This window comes from Mugil cephalus, chromosome 9 (assembly GCF_022458985.1).
Source record: "Mugil cephalus isolate CIBA_MC_2020 chromosome 9, CIBA_Mcephalus_1.1, whole genome shotgun sequence".
In the NCBI taxonomy this organism is placed as follows: Eukaryota; Metazoa; Chordata; class Actinopteri; order Mugiliformes; family Mugilidae; genus Mugil; species Mugil cephalus.
In genome coordinates this window covers 11,535,148-11,550,533 of record NC_061778.1, presented here as the reverse complement: position 1 = coordinate 11,550,533, position 15,386 = coordinate 11,535,148, and the positions used below count along the sequence as shown (strand labels likewise).

Below are 15,386 nucleotides of genomic sequence, written 5' to 3'. Positions count from 1 at the left end.
GCTCCTCAAACGCTCTCAAGCCGAATCCCTCAAGCTGTCAGCTCCTAAATGTTTCAGCGCTCTTCTCACGAGAAGAAATTATTAGTTCGGGAACGGTTATCCCATTAGAGCTGCTGCTGGTGATGCAGGTGTGATTAAACCAAGGGCTTGATGGGTTGCAGCTTCGCCCGGTAGACTGAGCGTAGAGGAGGAGGAGAGGCGCTCGCTGAGCCAAACTAAACATGCCCAGGCCAGTTAGGGATTGTCAAGTCTGTTTGAGTGTTTTAGACTAAAAAAAATAAATAAAATATGTAGAATAAAGTTATGCAAAAGGACAGCTTGAAAAATGGGTCAATTATAAGGTCTTAACTTGACTAAAGAATCCTCCCTCTATTGTGATAAATGTGTAAAGCCAAAGTTTATTGTATTTGCTTAGTTTCATGAGAAGTTGCACACTTTTTGCAAGATATACATGTTTGTAAGACTGAACGTTCTTCTTGACCTAGAAAACATTAAATCATGAAATAATCTCACTTTGACGTCAGCTTGTCCTAAAGGACATCAGCGGATTTACTGTATGTCCTGAGAGCTGATGAGAACGGAAGAGAAAACCAGAGACGGAGCTCGTAGATTAACACGTGCCACTTGACACCACACGGACTACACATAAGAATAATCACTCAAGTGAAAACAGTTTGCGAGAAAACACATGAGCCTGGCCATTTTATTAGGTACACCTGTATAGTCTGTGAATGCATTAGCTCAGTCATAAGTTGACCTGCGTGGATGTAAATGTTCAGTTTTTGTTCCTTAATGAAGACGAGGTGAAACTTCAGCTGGAAACATCTGTGCCCTTCTGTTCCGTTTCCCCTTCCCCCGCCGCTCCATACCGATCAGCCACAACATTATGACCGGGAGAAGTAAATCATTTTAACCATCTTGCGACAATTCAGTGTTTTGCTGGAAACTTTTGGACCTGGGATTTGTGTGGATGTTACTTGGATATGTGCCATCCGCCTAGACCAGACACCCACACCCCATAGCAATGATATGACAGCAGCCACCCCCAGCAGGATGCTGCCTGACACAGACACAAAAACAACATGGTAACAGCACAAGGTGTTGATCCGACCTCCAAATTCACTAGATTCCAAACTGATTAAGTACCTTTGGGACACACTGGAACAAGCCTCATCTAATTAGGCTCCCCCCACCAACCCATAGGACCCAAACATCCTGATCCCAACTCTCTAGCGTTCCCACACTTCCAAAACTTAATTCCCCATTTGTTTGTCACCACTCTTGTTTAATAATCCAATTTTCTTCCTTTATCTAAACCACTCAATTCCTCGTCACCAGTGCTTTAAATTAATTTTAAATGCGTCACTGCTTTCAGGCCATTTATCTGGCAACATTCCTCTTAACCATCTCCAGCTGTCCCTGGTTGTCTTATCAGAAGTTTCCTTTCACCTGCAGCGTCTAGACTCCCGGGGGCATCCTGTCCTTACCTTTCTTTATCATCTGGCACAATAGGAGTTTAATTGCAAAAATACTTTTCCTGCTCATGTTTCCACAACAAATGCTCATTCTCCACTCACACTAGATGTCTCCTTGTTAAACTGAAGTTATAGTTAAAGGTGTTCTGTACTCCACTGTGATGAAAGCTGTCTTTAAACTTTTTCTCCTTCCTATTCATACAAGCATGCGAGAGCAGTATATAATACAGTTCTGCCCCACTAAACATTGTGGCAGGATAGTTATATTGGACTGTGCTGGTGTAACTAACATTAAACTGACATTTAGGACACACAGCACATCTCCACCAGCTTGCTCTTCTTTCTCCTCTTCTTCACATGCAGCTCATGTTGGAAAACTGATGCACTTCGAGGTTCACGTCTCCGACCAGGCTCCGAGACTGGACTCTGCACTCTTGCATGTCTGTCGTTGTCATTTCTCAGACGTACATCCCGGGGGATATTGTCAATGAGCTCGTAGAGGGTGAAGATGCTGAAGCAGATTTCATCGTAGGCCGTTCTGGTGCCACACTCGAACAGGCAGGCGAAGGCCACGGCCGGCGGCTCCCCGGGGGAGGGTGACAGCTCCAGGTAGGCCAGGTCGGAGTAGGCGCTGGGACCGTCGTAGATCACCCAGGGGCCGCGCCAGCTGTCTGGATCGCGGGGAAATAGGCTGAGGAAGATGCCCAGATCCTTGCGTGCGGTGGACCATGTTGGGTGGGAGTAGACTATCCAGGTGGGGGTGAGGAAATCTGGAGAAGGAGATGCTGCCTTGGAGCTGGTGCTGGTCAACTTTGCCTGATTGGAGACGGTCATGCAGGATGTCCAGTGCCTGGAGCGGTGCACGGGTTTCTCCAAGTGATTGTTAAGACTTTCACATAAATTTAAAGGCGCAGGAAACCCAACAATACTGCCATGACAACCGTTGCGAGGCTCCAGCAGCTGCTGAACAAGCTGCCCCTCCTGAAACACGGCTCCGTCATCCAGACTGAGGGCCTGCACCCTGTATCCCAGAGTGCTGCGGGCGTTACAGTACAACACATTCGTCCCGTCCTCTTCGTCCACAGACACCATCTGACACTCCACGCTCTCCGGGCCCGGCACCGCCTCCCCGAAACGCCAGGTTCTCCCGTGGGTGTCACTGTGAAAGCAGAAGGAGTGGGGGGTGGACTGGCAGATATGTCCGAAGCACTCTTTGCACTCGATGTGGTAAGCGTAGGCAGGAATGAGGAGGCGGCCTGACTTCAGCTGGATGCCGTGGCCGGGGCCCAGAGCAAACGTGGCCCATTCTGCCAGGAAGGAACAGGATGCAGAGTAAAGATAGTAGATTAGGAGGATTTAAATGATGTGAATCTATCCCTTATAACAAGATGGACAATTTCTGATTATCTCTTTATGATCTGGTAAACTAGTTGTGTGGATCCAGATTCTCATGTTGGCAGCAAAAAAGTTAAGGAGACTTTTGATATACCGTCTATAACAGGACATCTTAGAGAAATATGTCAAGTCCTGATCTAATGTGTTGCTTTAAAAGAGAGTTTTCTGTTAAGTAATAATCCAAATAACACAATAGACGTCAGATTTTTTTGGTGTATGTTCCTGACCTTTGATGGTGTCTCCTATCACCCTCTTGGTGAGGTCGGTGACAGGACTCCAGGTGTTGCCGTCGTCAGTGCTGGAGACAAAACAGAGACGGGTCACGTTCTTCCCCGTCGTCAGCTGGTAGGCCTCGGAGGTGTGACCCAGGACGGCGATGAAGAACAGGAAGAGAGTTCCCGTGAACTCGTCGTACACCGGACAGGGATTCATGGAGCGGTGGCCCGGCAGGAAAGCAGTGCCCAGAACACAAATGTCCTCCCACTGAGTGAAGACAAGGAAGAACAAATAAAACTACCAGACAAAAGAACAAAAAGGTTTTATCAGCTATCCATGACTTTTTATAAAAAATTATACTATATCTCTATACAGTATTTTATTTTTTGCCACACACAGTGAGCTCAAATTTAAGATCACAGCATAAAGAAAAGATTTGTTCTTTTTATTGCTCCATTACTGCACACTATTAGTTAATTATTTTTCAATTATATAATATTTTTCCACACTTCTCTCACTTATTTTGACAGTGATGAGGTGTTTCTCAGTGCAAAACCACCATTAACTATCACATTAGAGCTAAACTCAAGTGGTTAATTGAATTTTTGTATATATATCATCCATCCTGCACAATTGTACAGAAAAACATTTCCAGTAGTAAAATATTTTCTGTTGGTTTTATATGTATCCTGGAGGAAATCTAGAAAATTTACTGTTGTATTGTTAAGACAGATGATAGAAATCCTGCGTGAATTGTTCCTCTCGTTTTCCTTTTATTTTTTTATCTGTTAAGGCTGTCGTTATATGATATAATTTACCTGACTTTTGTGCATTTAGTCAAGTAGGTTAACTAAACATATTTATAAAGAACAACTTCGTATTTCAACTCAAATAAGTCTTTTTTTTTTAATGATTTTACTTTTGGCTGTAAAATGTTGGTAATATAACAGTATCTATAACTTGAACGTATGCTGCAGTGCAACATGTCCAAGCCAATGAACTTCTCTGACCTCCACGTAGTTCCTGTAGAAAGCCCCTTTCCTCATGACCAGCAGGTGAGCCTGAGAGTCGGAGGGGCTCAGCCTCTCCTCGCAGAAGGCCAGGAAGGATCTGGAGCGGGACAGGTAGAGCAGAGCTGGGACTCTGTACGTGACTCCATTGGGCTCCTTGTGGAAAAGCACCGATCTTGCTGGAAAATAGGGCGTCCTCATGCTCTCTGTGAGTCTTGTGTCAATATTTCAAAGTCAGTCCAAATCTATTGAAAAGAAAGAAGAGAATCAGCTGAACAAGAACGGTATGTTTAGACGCACGGTCGCCTTCACTGCAAAGTTTTTACACAACTCATCAGCAGGAACGAACATAAAGACGCTCATGTCAAATGTTTCTTCATTATTTTAAACATAAATTACATAAAAGACTACTTATATGCCATACCTGAGTGATTAAGTCTAACACAGACCGGTGGAGGCTTCATGTATTGCATAAAGAAACTCAGACAGAGTTAATTACATGGAAAGTTGTTTTTCCTGTTTGTTTGTTTGTTTGTTTTTTTCCATTTCTCACCTCCCAGTGTAACACGAGCCAATTCCACAAGCTCCAAACAATTACACTTACATCAGCCACAACACAAAGGCAACTAGCTGCATTTTTATGCCCTCCCCCTGCTCCAGGTGTTTAATGGGACTGGTCCATTAACAGGGGACATCAACTAATTAAACACTTAATATTTACACCACAACAACACCATCTAAAACAAACAATATTTCTATACATAAATGCAAACATTCATTAACATAGCAGCAGCATAAATCATCCAAACTAAATAGTTCAGTCAATGCTAATTATAATCTATTGCCTCCTGTCTTGTAGAAATGGTTTAACCCTTGAGTTTAAAGCCAGGTGATCAGCCATGATTAATTCTTTTCTGCCACACTGAGGAGAAGGCTGAAGAAGGTGAGGACTGATGCTGAGAGAATATTTATATATAAGAACTGGAATATATTTAATTTAACCTTTAATTTTTACCTTAGGTCCCCCAGTCTCACTCCTCCTTAACAGTAGCCTGGTTAATGGTTCTGTTCCATCATGCTTCAAACATGCAGTTGTTCAGCCAATCATCAAAGAACCAAACCTGGATCCTGTTGTCCTAAATAATTTTCAGCCAATCTCAAAGCTCCCTTTTCTATCCAAGGTCTTGGAAAAAGTTGTCTACTCCCAGCTTCTGTCTTTCTTAGATAAAAACAAAACAACATAAAATAAGTTCTCTCCCTCTCTGACCTTAAAAAAACCAACGCCTTGATTGCTTCTAGTTTGGCTTATTGCAACTCAATCTACTTGGGTATCAGCCAGACATGTCTATTCCACTTGCAGTTGGTCCAGAATTCTGCTGCCAAGTTGTGAGCAGACATTAGGAGGAGGGAACATGTAACACCAATACTAGCATCCCTTCACTGGCTCACTGTCAAATAAAGGACAGTTTAAGGTTCTTGTATTTGTTTTTCAAGCGCTACATGGCCTAGACCTCCAATATATCTGCAACCTACTTCCCCCCCTCTCCAACCCAAGATCTTAGATCTTCAAATCAGCTGCTCCTGACCGTCCACGGTCTAGGCTACTAGGAAAGGGTGATCGTACCTTCGCCGTAGCTGCCCCCATAGCTACAGCTTACCCTTCACAATCAGATGCACCTTCGCTGTAACCACCTTCAAGTCCAATCTTTAAACTTTTGTTCTCCCAGGCCTTTAAGTGTCCTTAGTCAGTCTCGGGTGTCATCTCTTCATGTGTTTCTTTTTGTCTTGATTTTCCAGCCTGTGCAACCCATGGTTATTTTGCTCTGCACCTTGTTTGTAATTTGATCATTGAATTATACAGCACTTTGGTCAACCTTGGTTATTTTTAAATGTGCTTTATAAATAAATTGATTTTAATGAAAATACCAAAATATACTGGTAAGGGTTTATTTTTCTTACACTGGCTGGATGGCCAATCCCCCTGTTCCCTCAAGCATCTTTGTACTTGAACTGTAACAATACTGCAAAAATGGAAAATTGTATTTAACCGAATAAAATAAATATGTGTAAATACAATTTATCCCATTTTTTTTTTTTTTTTTTTTTTTTTTTTTTTTTTGGTACACATGAAAGAATGGGACCTGTGGTCCATTATGGTCAGGCTGAACACCTCCAACTTTATTCCTTTGTAATTTTTCAACTAAAAGGATACTTTTTTATTTTATTTTTTTATAGGTACTTTGTGTTGGTATTCATCTCTTCATTCTGATATTGAGTGGAATCTGTGATTGAAAGCAAGCAATCATTGGCAGCAGGTTGGCTGACCAGGACCAGGCCTCTGCAGCAGCCCAGCTTACAAACCAGGCCAACTCCAGTCACGTTCAGTGGCCCCTGTACAGCAATCCAACATCAGTTTAGCTTGCTTCTTAAACCTGCTTTATCTAGTGAATAGCTACAATGACCCTGACACAACTTCAGGTGGAGGTAAATGAAATGAAGGAGGCTATTGGTGTACTCTCAAGTACCATGGACAAAATATCAGATCACAGCCTGGTTAAGGAGCTCGTTGAGGATGAGAGAATCACAGCAGTGGAGGTGGTAGTACCGTAGAAATAAATTGTATTGAGGCTTGTCGTCCTCTGTGCAAGTGGCAAAAGGCTGAAGTGCAATTCAGACCAGTGAATGAAAAGGACAAGCCAGCTGTCAGCCTGAGGTTTTTCAGCAGGAAGCATAACATAGACGCGTTGCGCCAGGGATGAGGTGTATGTGAAAGAGCACCTAACGCAAAAGAATGGTGACATTGCAAAGGAAGCAAGATCCCTTAAGAAGAAAAACAAGATCCAGGGGACTTGGAGTACAAATTGTAAAGTATTTAATGAACTCAACAGAACAGCAAGCTAATGTCATAGTTGTCAGGAAGCTGGATGAACTGAGGCATGTATTATCACCCACTGATTTTCCTGGCTTGTAATTTAAAAAAAAAAAATCAATTTTGCATGGAAATAATGTTCATGTGATGCTACCATAGAATCACACTCTATGAAGGGCTATAGAGGGCTATAAATAATATATTATACAAATTAATTTATGATATTTTTTTATTAATATTAAGCCTGGATAAAGATGGAAATTGGGAGGGGGGGCATTTTACATACAGGACAGGACCAGACCATATCCCACCAAAAATAAGGAGTGACCTAAGTATGAAGGGTGTGGAAGCTTCAAGAACACTTACCGTGTATGCAACCAATTTTAACATGCTGTTGTTACAGGTCACCTTTTAGGCTGTTTGAATGTTTAATTCACTGGAGAGAGTCCACTATCCGGAAAATCTAGTTCATCTGTCACTAATGTGTACTCTGTTTGCCATCTCAACCATCGCTGCAGTGTTAATACACATTTTTGTGCCTGCGACTGGAGTTTCGATTCAAGCTGTCAGAGCCCACGCTGACTAGAACTCGTTTTTGATAACTCTGTTACATATTCAAGATGACTAAATCTCCAAATATGTTTTAATTTGAGCAGAATGACCCAGAAATTAATTTAAAAAGACTTACCTCATATGTCAGATGTAAAACGATGCCAAGCTTTGTTTAAAGTCTAAATATAGAGGTGCACATCTAGCTCATACCATCGGGGAGAAGTTGTTTGTGGTGAATAGACCACAAACTGTGAAACAACTTAGTGACAACTTCAGCATCACATTTTCTAACAGGAACCTGTCACTGTTCTGTAACAGCATTATTATGAGGAAGAAACGGCTCCCTGCACACCAGTTATGAGTGAAAAATGGCAAATGGCAGCCGAGTACTTACATCCAAAATCCTGTGAAAATTGCTGCGGCTGTGTGAGGATGTACAGTGTGTGTCAGCGCTTGAATGAGCGAGGGGTCGACAGTGTGTGTAGCTGGTCTCAGCGTGTCACTGGATGAGGTTCTGAAAGCTATGGCCTCGCCTCTCTGTTCCCTATTCAGTGCCGCAGCATGTCATGCTGTTCACTGACCCAGAAATGGCCCACACTCATCAGATCTACAGCTTTGGATGAATCAGCGGAGAGCAGCCATTGTGAAAATGAAGGCCGGGTGGGAGACACGGTGAACAATGATCTGATGGTCTGTCTCCTCTCTGCTTTTCGTTTTTCATCTTCCACCACCATAAAGCACACCACTTCCTCAGTTTGTTCAAATTTGATTTATCCAAGAAAATATTGTAGGTTACCAGTCTGTAGACACACACTGTAAGATTAACACTTGCATTGTTTTTCAATGTAAGGGCTTCTGTAATTTATTCAGATGAAGTTTTAATTTTACTCAGGAACATTAAGTGAGCACCCTGAATAACACCTCCCAGGCAACATCGACATTGAGCAAAAACAACCCTCACTAGTAAAAGACTTGAGGTTATACATGTAAATAAATAGAATGGGTTCAGAACTATCATAGTGGATAGCTAATACATCCTGACATACGGTCCATGATCCTGACAGACATAACTGAGGGCCACAGCCATAGCCTTAACAGAGCCAATGTTAACGGAGCTATGTGACGTCATCAGCAAGCGTCGCTGTCCCACATGGCAACCTGCTAAAGTTTTGACGGCACTCGCAAAGGTATTGTAAATATCTGACCGCGAAGTTGTCGATAATGTCACACGGCGGTTATAAACGATTTGCAGAAAGATAAATATTTTTGTTGTCACACTTTTGCCGTCAGACCGTCAGCTGAACGGGAAGTAACGTGTTAGCGTCAAGGCTAACATGTTAGCAGAGTCCAAGCTGGTTGATTTGACATTTAATTTAGTGTCTAGCAGCTTTTTTTAAAAAAGCTAATTCTGGCCTGTGGTTAATTAAAATATGTGAAGTTCCATGGTTTGCACTTGAGTGAAGGCAGGAAACCTGTCTTTCTCCTAATATTATGTAGATATTACAGTAAATGTAAATCTAACACAGCAGTTTGAACACCCTGCAAGCCAGTCAGTATATACTTAAATTGTCTACTATCAAGACTCATTACCTGTTTTTAAGTAATATGAATGTGTGCACAAATATGACTTATCTAAATAGAAATAATTGTCAATGTAATAATTACAACGAAGAAGAAAAAATATGTTATTAAATGGTTTGTCAGTAGAATGATACATTTATAGAGTTTTAATGTCTAGTAGTCGGTAGCTTAGTAGTCTGTACTAAAGGATTACTATTAACAATATTTACAAAACTAATTGGTTTAATTTGCCTTCCCATATGTCCAAAATATATATAAAATATATTCAGTTGACTTGCATAATAAACACCAAAACATTTATTATGTAATTTAAAAGGATGGAACCAGATATATTTGTGTGTTTGCTTTTTTGTGTCAATGTTGACTTGTTGTGCATTATATCTTCTATCTATTTAGATATTAAATATATTGAGTATTTGTCTACAGCTCCATTTTCTTGGTAATGTCACAGACTCGTGTTTATCTTCTCATTCATAGGGTCACTATGGCCAGGCAGTGGTCTGAGGGCCACTCCACTTCCATCCTGTGTGTTGGGGCATCTTCAGGCCCGGAGGGTCTCCTCGCTTCAGGCTCTGAGGGTGGAGGTGTCACAGTGTGGAGTCAGGAGGGAGCCATCGTCGGCCATCTCACTCTCCCTGGTGAGGAAGACAGCACAAGCGTTGTGTTCTCACCTGCAGCACCGAGCCAGCTGTATGTGTCGCACGGAGACGCGGTGAGCGTGCTCGACCCCAGGAACTTGAAGAGCCCCGTGGAGGAGTTTCAGGGCGCGGGGGAGGAGGAGATCAACGCTTTGGCGCTGAATGAGACGGGTTCAGCCCTGGCGGTGGCTGATGACTCTGGGGCTGTGCGGGTACTGGAGCTTCCTGGGGGGAAAGTGTGCAGGACTCTGCGGAGACACACCAACATCTGCTCCTCTGTGGCTTTCCGGCCTCACAGACCCAACAACCTGGTGTCTGCTGGACTGGACATGCAGGTGAGGGAAAGAAGAACCAAGAGTGTAGCTGTTTGCATGCGAACTTCATTTGACCGCATCACTTTGGTTTGTTTTTGCTCCAGGTGATGCTGTGGGGTTTACAGAAGACCCGACCCCTGTGGACTCTCAATCTCCAGGATGTGACGGAGGAAGAAGACCGCCATCAGCAGCGCCCCGGTCAGCTTTTCAACCCGCCACTGGCCCACTGTGTTTCTGTGGCGAGTTGTGGAAACATTTTGGGCTGTGCAGCAGAGGACGGGCGGGTCCACCTCATGAGGATCGGCAGCGGCTCTAAACTGGAGCAGCAGGGAGCAGTCAAAGCCCACAGTCAGGGAGCCTCACAGGCCCACTTTGTCAGTTTCTTGTCTCACCCGTACTGGCTCGTCTCTGGAGGAAACGACAGCCAAGTCGCTCTATGGGACCTCAGTAAGCACCCTGTGGTGTCTCCAGAGGGAAAGGTTCGTGTGGCAGCAGCACAGCGCAGGAAGGGCAAGGGCAAGGGAAAGAGAAAAGAGCAATCGCAGGATCAAGTAAAGACGTCACCGAAGGCTGAGGCAGAGAAAGAAGAGGGTGAAGGGGCGGAAGAAGCAGCAGCAGCAGCAGGTGGGGTAGAGGAGGTGACGGAGGAGAAGCCTGGGCCCAAACTGAGCATCAGCCACGGGGACAAGGTGAACTGGCTGTGCCCTGCTGTGCTGAAAGGAGAACCAAGTGTGATAGTCGCAGATCAGAGCTCCAGTCTGACTGTTTACCCTCTGGCTCAGGTGTAGATTCACGCACACTACACCTCATTTCACTTGGTCAAAGGAACACACTATTTTGACTTAACAAATTCGAAATACTTAAGAGAATACACTCCACTATTTGTTGTTTGAATTCGAAGTGTCATTATTTGTTTGTTTGGCTCTGCTTGTCGTCCCTTGTGCGCTCTTTAAAGCTTGACATGCGGACATCACAGCTTTTCTAGAAAGCAGCAGGAACGTCAGAAAAATGTGATTTGCATGAGACTTCACACGGCATTCGAACTAAACACTTGATTGTTTTTGGGTCTCATTTAAAGCATTTCGGGTTTTGTGTGCGTGTGGTCCTATAAAAACATAACTTTCTGTCTCTCCACACTGGATTCATTGTATTTTTGTAAATGTTTCTCTGGACTATAAAACAACCACATGTGAAAAAAGGAATTTGGATTTCGTGTTTAACAGAGTGTTTGTGATTATATAGGGTTTAAAAAAAGATAACCAAAAGGGGTGCCAGACAGAAATCAAAGCCCAATAAATGAGAAGCTGGTTTTAAAGACATTTGAAAACCGTGATAGTAACCAGCCACACATCTGTACGTCTGGCACATAATGTCGTCTTCTGGGGTTAAAATGCATCTGAATCAACATTTTTAGAAACCTCATGTGCTTACATGAGGTTTCTAAATGTAGCGGTGTAATTATTTTTTTTTCCTCTGTGCGTGTTAATGATTATATTCTGTTTGCTGATTCATTCCATGAGATGGACACACATTTCTCACCACGCTCGTCTGCAGACAGCATGAAAAACTTTATGGTGACAACTTAAAACAAACCAGACAGCTACAAACGCAAAATTTTTTACATTCCTCTCAAAAGCACTCTATTCACACAATATCAATCATTCTTCTGCAAACAAGCAAAACACATTTCTATAAGGGTACCATAGAGAAAAGGCACAAGGCAGACAGTCCAAGTCAGTGAATAAATGCGATTCATGCCTGTCTTATCTTTACAAAGTGGCCAACAGCTCAGACGCGCTTAAAATGAACCGAGTGAACTCTTTGATATTTTCTCTTTAAATCATAAACAACAAATGTAGCAGTTCTACCACAACTCTTGAAGCTCTAGATTTTCAAACCAGGCCAAACAAAGCAGATTTTCACAGTAAGATTTACACTGGAGGAGCAGGATAATTTCTCAACACTGCAGAGCAACCTGACAAACCGCTGCATCTCATTTCAGCGATGTCCAAAATACTTTAATAGTCTGTTTTAGTACGATTGAATGTCTTCCGCTGTTAAAATCCTTTCATGCGTTGCACAGATAGGTTTGTGGTTCAATGGAGACCGATGCTACGGAGGCATCAGTCTTCTGATTACTGAGGTGACGGTGAAGGTTGAGGTGGTTCTGATATGATGTTTGTGCCTTTTAGGCAAACTGATGGAGTCGAGCTGCTGATTTTACAGTTTGGCCAGGCTTCTCTCCAGGCTCTCCATGTCAGCAGCGCCCTCTTCTCCCTTGCTGCCGCGGGCGCTGCACTCCACAAACTCCACCTTCATGGGCAGCTGGCTGAACTCGAAGTCCTTGCCCTTTTTCCCCAGATACAAGCTGCCGCCTACGGAGCCATCCTGAGAGCTCAGTGCTGCAGAGCGAGTTACTCTCAAGGTATTCCTATGAGAAAAGAAGGGTGAGGCATTAAGACAACTATGACACAACCATGTAGCATTATGTGAATTATAGGATCAAGCTGATTTTGAGGCTCGACTCATACTAGACTTTAAACCTGCTATTATTTAGCAAAGGGGAGGAACATAATGGGATTGAAATACTATCAGATCAGCCAGATGTAAATGGAAACCAAACAAGTGTAACCATCTAATAAAAAGTAATAATTCTCATACAGCTGTCGGAAATCATTATAAAATCAGACCTCACAATCAGACTATCAATGCCGTGAACACACCAACCAAGCACAACTAAAATAACTATAAAGAAGAAATCATAACTGATTCTTCAAAATTAAAGTATTTTAGTTTCGGCGAGAGTTACTCACAGTTCCTTTTCCAGCTGCTGTTGGATCAGTTTAGCGGATTTCGCCATGGTGATGTCTACAAAATAAAAAGACCGGTAAATAAATGTGTGACACTTCAGGTAAGCGTTGGAGGCTGATATGAAGTATAGTTAGCTGTGTAATCTTTAAGTGAACCTTGTTTGTTGCATGCCACCAGGAGAACTGGGGCATTCCTGGAGATCACGGCGTCCGTCAACAACACGTACAGAAACTCAGCCACATCTCTCACTTCCTTCTGGAAGATGGCGCTGTCCACTACGAACACAATCGCTCTGGAGAGATGGGTGAAAGGTTGATGGTGAGAAAGAGGTGACTAAGTAGTAAGGCCTAATATACACACTTGCATACGTACATCTTCTGCCACAACATTAAAACCACCAACCAGTAAAGAAAATAACATTTACATCAGTCAATCCAAAGAATTATTATTGTTGTTATTATTATTATTATTATTATTATTACTATAATGACACTCGTTGATGGCAGCAGCCATCCCCACCAGGATTCAGCCTGACACAGACACACTTGTCATTCTCTGGTGAGTCTGAACTGTTTTGGAGCACAAGGGAGACCTACACAATATTAGGCTGATGGTCATGTTATGCCTGATTGGCATCTGTTCTCTGTACCATGTACTGTTCTTCTGGGAAACCTGGATCCTGACATTGATGTGGATGTGGATGATAATCAGTGTTATTCACTTGACTGGTCAGTGGTCCTAATTTAATGGCTAATTAGTGTCCATCACCCTCCTGCTATCACCTGGCTGCAGACTTGAACTTCTCCAGGTACTGAGGACGGAGACTGTCATGTCCTGGTAGGTCTATCAGAGTCCAGGTGCTGCCCTGAACACAGGAACAGATGGTTTTAAATCAAAGTCTTTACAAAAACCAACTTCTGTCCATCAGGTGTGTTTTACTCACTTTGTCATTTTTGGCTTTGTACGGAGCACTGCTGTCGGTGATGGAGGTCTGAGTCCGCTTAAACTTTCCAGACAGCAGCTGCAAAAAACATAAAGTGAAGTGTCTCTTAAAGAAAATGTAACATCACAATCACCTCTTTCATCAGATGAGCATCTTGTGACAGGCGGTCACGCTTTTGTCTCATCAACTCACCCGGCTGAAGAGAAGGGTTTTCCCCGAGTCACACAGTCCAACCAGCAGCACCGCACTCTGGACGGTTTTACCGGTGAGAAAATATTTCAGAAAAACTAAAACAACACAAAACAAGGAGGGCAGTCACTGACACTGTCTTATCCCAAATCAAAATACTCTTTTGTCAATATACCAAGAAATAGTTTAACACTTTATGGGACAAGGAACCATATATGGTAACTTCAGCACATATGTTAAATTGCAGCTCTCAGTGAGGTTTAGAAGCATGTGGTTTTCATTCAGTCAATCAGAGAAGATCAAGGAAACATTCTCAAGTCTAATGTGGTCTTCAAGGTCCACCTATGCATCAGTGGTGAGTATAACTTATTTATTAGGTACCACAAAGACGTGTCCTAATGTTGCCTAATGTGATAATGTGTTTGTTGCCTGAATCACCACGTATGTTCCAATGGTCTAAATACATGTTTACATTTGTTTACCACTTAAAGACAACGAACCACATATGGTGGATTAATTCATCCTGATTTTCTACAAGAAAATGAAAAATACTGGAAGATTTCACAAATGCAAAGAAAAAGTCTTAATATGCCCTACAATAACTCTAGGGTTGAAGTTTCCAATTATTTCAATGAGTGCCCTATAAAGGGTTAAATGACTTCCTCAGTAACTGACAGATGTTCACGTCTCCCTTAGCTTAGCAGTTAGCTTCTTAACAATTCTGCTTAAGTCTTTGAAGCACACGTAACTTTATTGCACACAGAAACTTAAGTATTAACACCCTGCTATCAGAACTGCAATGAAACAAACAAATGTTTTTTTCTGTCTGTACTAAGCTATGAGGTAACCTGGTAAGCTAATGCTAAATGGCTTACTTTAGCCGGCCATGCCTGCACTGGCATAACAGGGACTACGTCTTACCACAAGTCACGACAATCACCGCCAAAGCGACGATAACACCGATAAGAAAAACCGGGTCTTGGTCTTCCAGTTGCTGACGAAGGGATTCAATGTAAGGTTCAAATGGGTTTTCTCCCATTTCCACGTCTGCTTTCTCCGCCATGTTTCTTTCTACCGGTGGTGATGTGCGAATCGATACTGAAATACCGATACCTCCGATACTAGCGCTCTATGTTCTAAAATCGATTCTCAAATCAAGGTATCGATACTTTTGATACTTGGTCATTCGAGGTAATGTATATCATAAACAGGAACAGACTGGAGAATAAGTGAACTACTGAGTTATATCAGCACAACAAACCTTGTGAAACACCTCAGGTTAAACCACAACACAGGAGCATTTATGATGAGGCGGAGAACACAGTGTCAGAATTAAGTTTCATTTTTTAAGTAGTTCTGAATAACTAAAACAAATTATTATTTTAATGGTCTT

At 42.6% G+C, this 15,386-nt stretch overlaps 3 protein-coding genes across 5 annotated transcripts; 1 reads left to right on the top strand and 2 right to left on the bottom strand.

The window, feature by feature from the left end:
• Positions 1-1,037: 1,037 nt before the first annotated feature.
• Positions 1,038-8,464, bottom strand: neu4 (sialidase 4). 3 transcript variants are annotated; one of them, XM_047593542.1, is made up of 4 exons: positions 7,912-8,464; positions 4,097-4,341; positions 3,098-3,353; positions 1,038-2,782 (listed from the first exon to the last, which is right to left on the bottom strand). In XM_047593542.1, exons 2-4 carry the CDS (start codon positions 4,295-4,297, stop codon positions 1,779-1,781), a joined length of 1,461 nt encoding a protein of 486 aa, XP_047449498.1. In that variant the 5' UTR covers positions 4,298-4,341; positions 7,912-8,464; the 3' UTR covers positions 1,038-1,778. The 3 variants fall into 3 exon arrangements, with proteins under 3 accessions (XP_047449498.1, XP_047449500.1, XP_047449499.1); XM_047593544.1 differs by lacking the exon at positions 7,912-8,464 and adding an exon at positions 7,654-7,742; XM_047593543.1 differs by lacking the exon at positions 7,912-8,464 and adding an exon at positions 4,521-4,747.
• A 122-nt stretch (positions 8,465-8,586) lies between these two features.
• On the top strand, positions 8,587-11,258 carry wdr53 (WD repeat domain 53). The gene is made up of 3 exons (XM_047593546.1): positions 8,587-8,704; positions 9,576-10,071; positions 10,155-11,258. Exons 2-3 carry the CDS (start codon positions 9,583-9,585, stop codon positions 10,836-10,838), a joined length of 1,173 nt encoding a protein of 390 aa, XP_047449502.1. The 5' UTR covers positions 8,587-8,704; positions 9,576-9,582; the 3' UTR covers positions 10,839-11,258.
• A 341-nt stretch (positions 11,259-11,599) lies between these two features.
• Positions 11,600-15,166, bottom strand: srprb (SRP receptor subunit beta). The gene is made up of 7 exons (XM_047593547.1): positions 14,915-15,166; positions 13,997-14,091; positions 13,805-13,882; positions 13,644-13,726; positions 13,017-13,153; positions 12,864-12,918; positions 11,600-12,481 (listed from the first exon to the last, which is right to left on the bottom strand). Exons 1-7 carry the CDS (start codon positions 15,054-15,056, stop codon positions 12,271-12,273), a joined length of 801 nt encoding a protein of 266 aa, XP_047449503.1. The 5' UTR covers positions 15,057-15,166; the 3' UTR covers positions 11,600-12,270.
• Between the last annotated feature and the right edge of the window lie 220 nt (positions 15,167-15,386).

What these genes read in the sequence shown, in the direction of transcription:
- neu4 (XM_047593542.1), bottom strand. Translation starts at nt 4,297, where the DNA reads ATGAGGACGCCCTATTTTCCAGCAAGATCGGTGCTTTTCCACAAGGAG. An exon ending in TCTACAGGAACTACGTGGAG is followed by an intron (nt 3,354 to 4,096) that starts GTCAGAGAAGTT and finishes GTCTTCACTCAG; the next exon opens with TGGGAGGACATTTGTGTTCT. An exon ending in GATAGGAGACACCATCAAAG is followed by an intron (nt 2,783 to 3,097) that starts GTCAGGAACATA and finishes CCTTCCTGGCAG; the next exon opens with AATGGGCCACGTTTGCTCTG.
- wdr53 (XM_047593546.1), top strand. Translation starts at nt 9,583, where the DNA reads ATGGCCAGGCAGTGGTCTGAGGGCCACTCCACTTCCATCCTGTGTGTT. An exon ending in CTGCTGGACTGGACATGCAG is followed by an intron (nt 10,072 to 10,154) that starts GTGAGGGAAAGA and finishes TTTTTGCTCCAG; the next exon opens with GTGATGCTGTGGGGTTTACA.
- srprb (XM_047593547.1), bottom strand. Translation starts at nt 15,056, where the DNA reads ATGGCGGAGAAAGCAGACGTGGAAATGGGAGAAAACCCATTTGAACCT. An exon ending in GGTGATTGTCGTGACTTGTG is followed by an intron (nt 14,092 to 14,914) that starts GTAAGACGTAGT and finishes GTGTTGTTTTAG; the next exon opens with TTTTTCTGAAATATTTTCTC. An exon ending in GGTGGCATGCAACAAACAAG is followed by an intron (nt 12,919 to 13,016) that starts GTTCACTTAAAG and finishes TTTATTTTGTAG; the next exon opens with ACATCACCATGGCGAAATCC.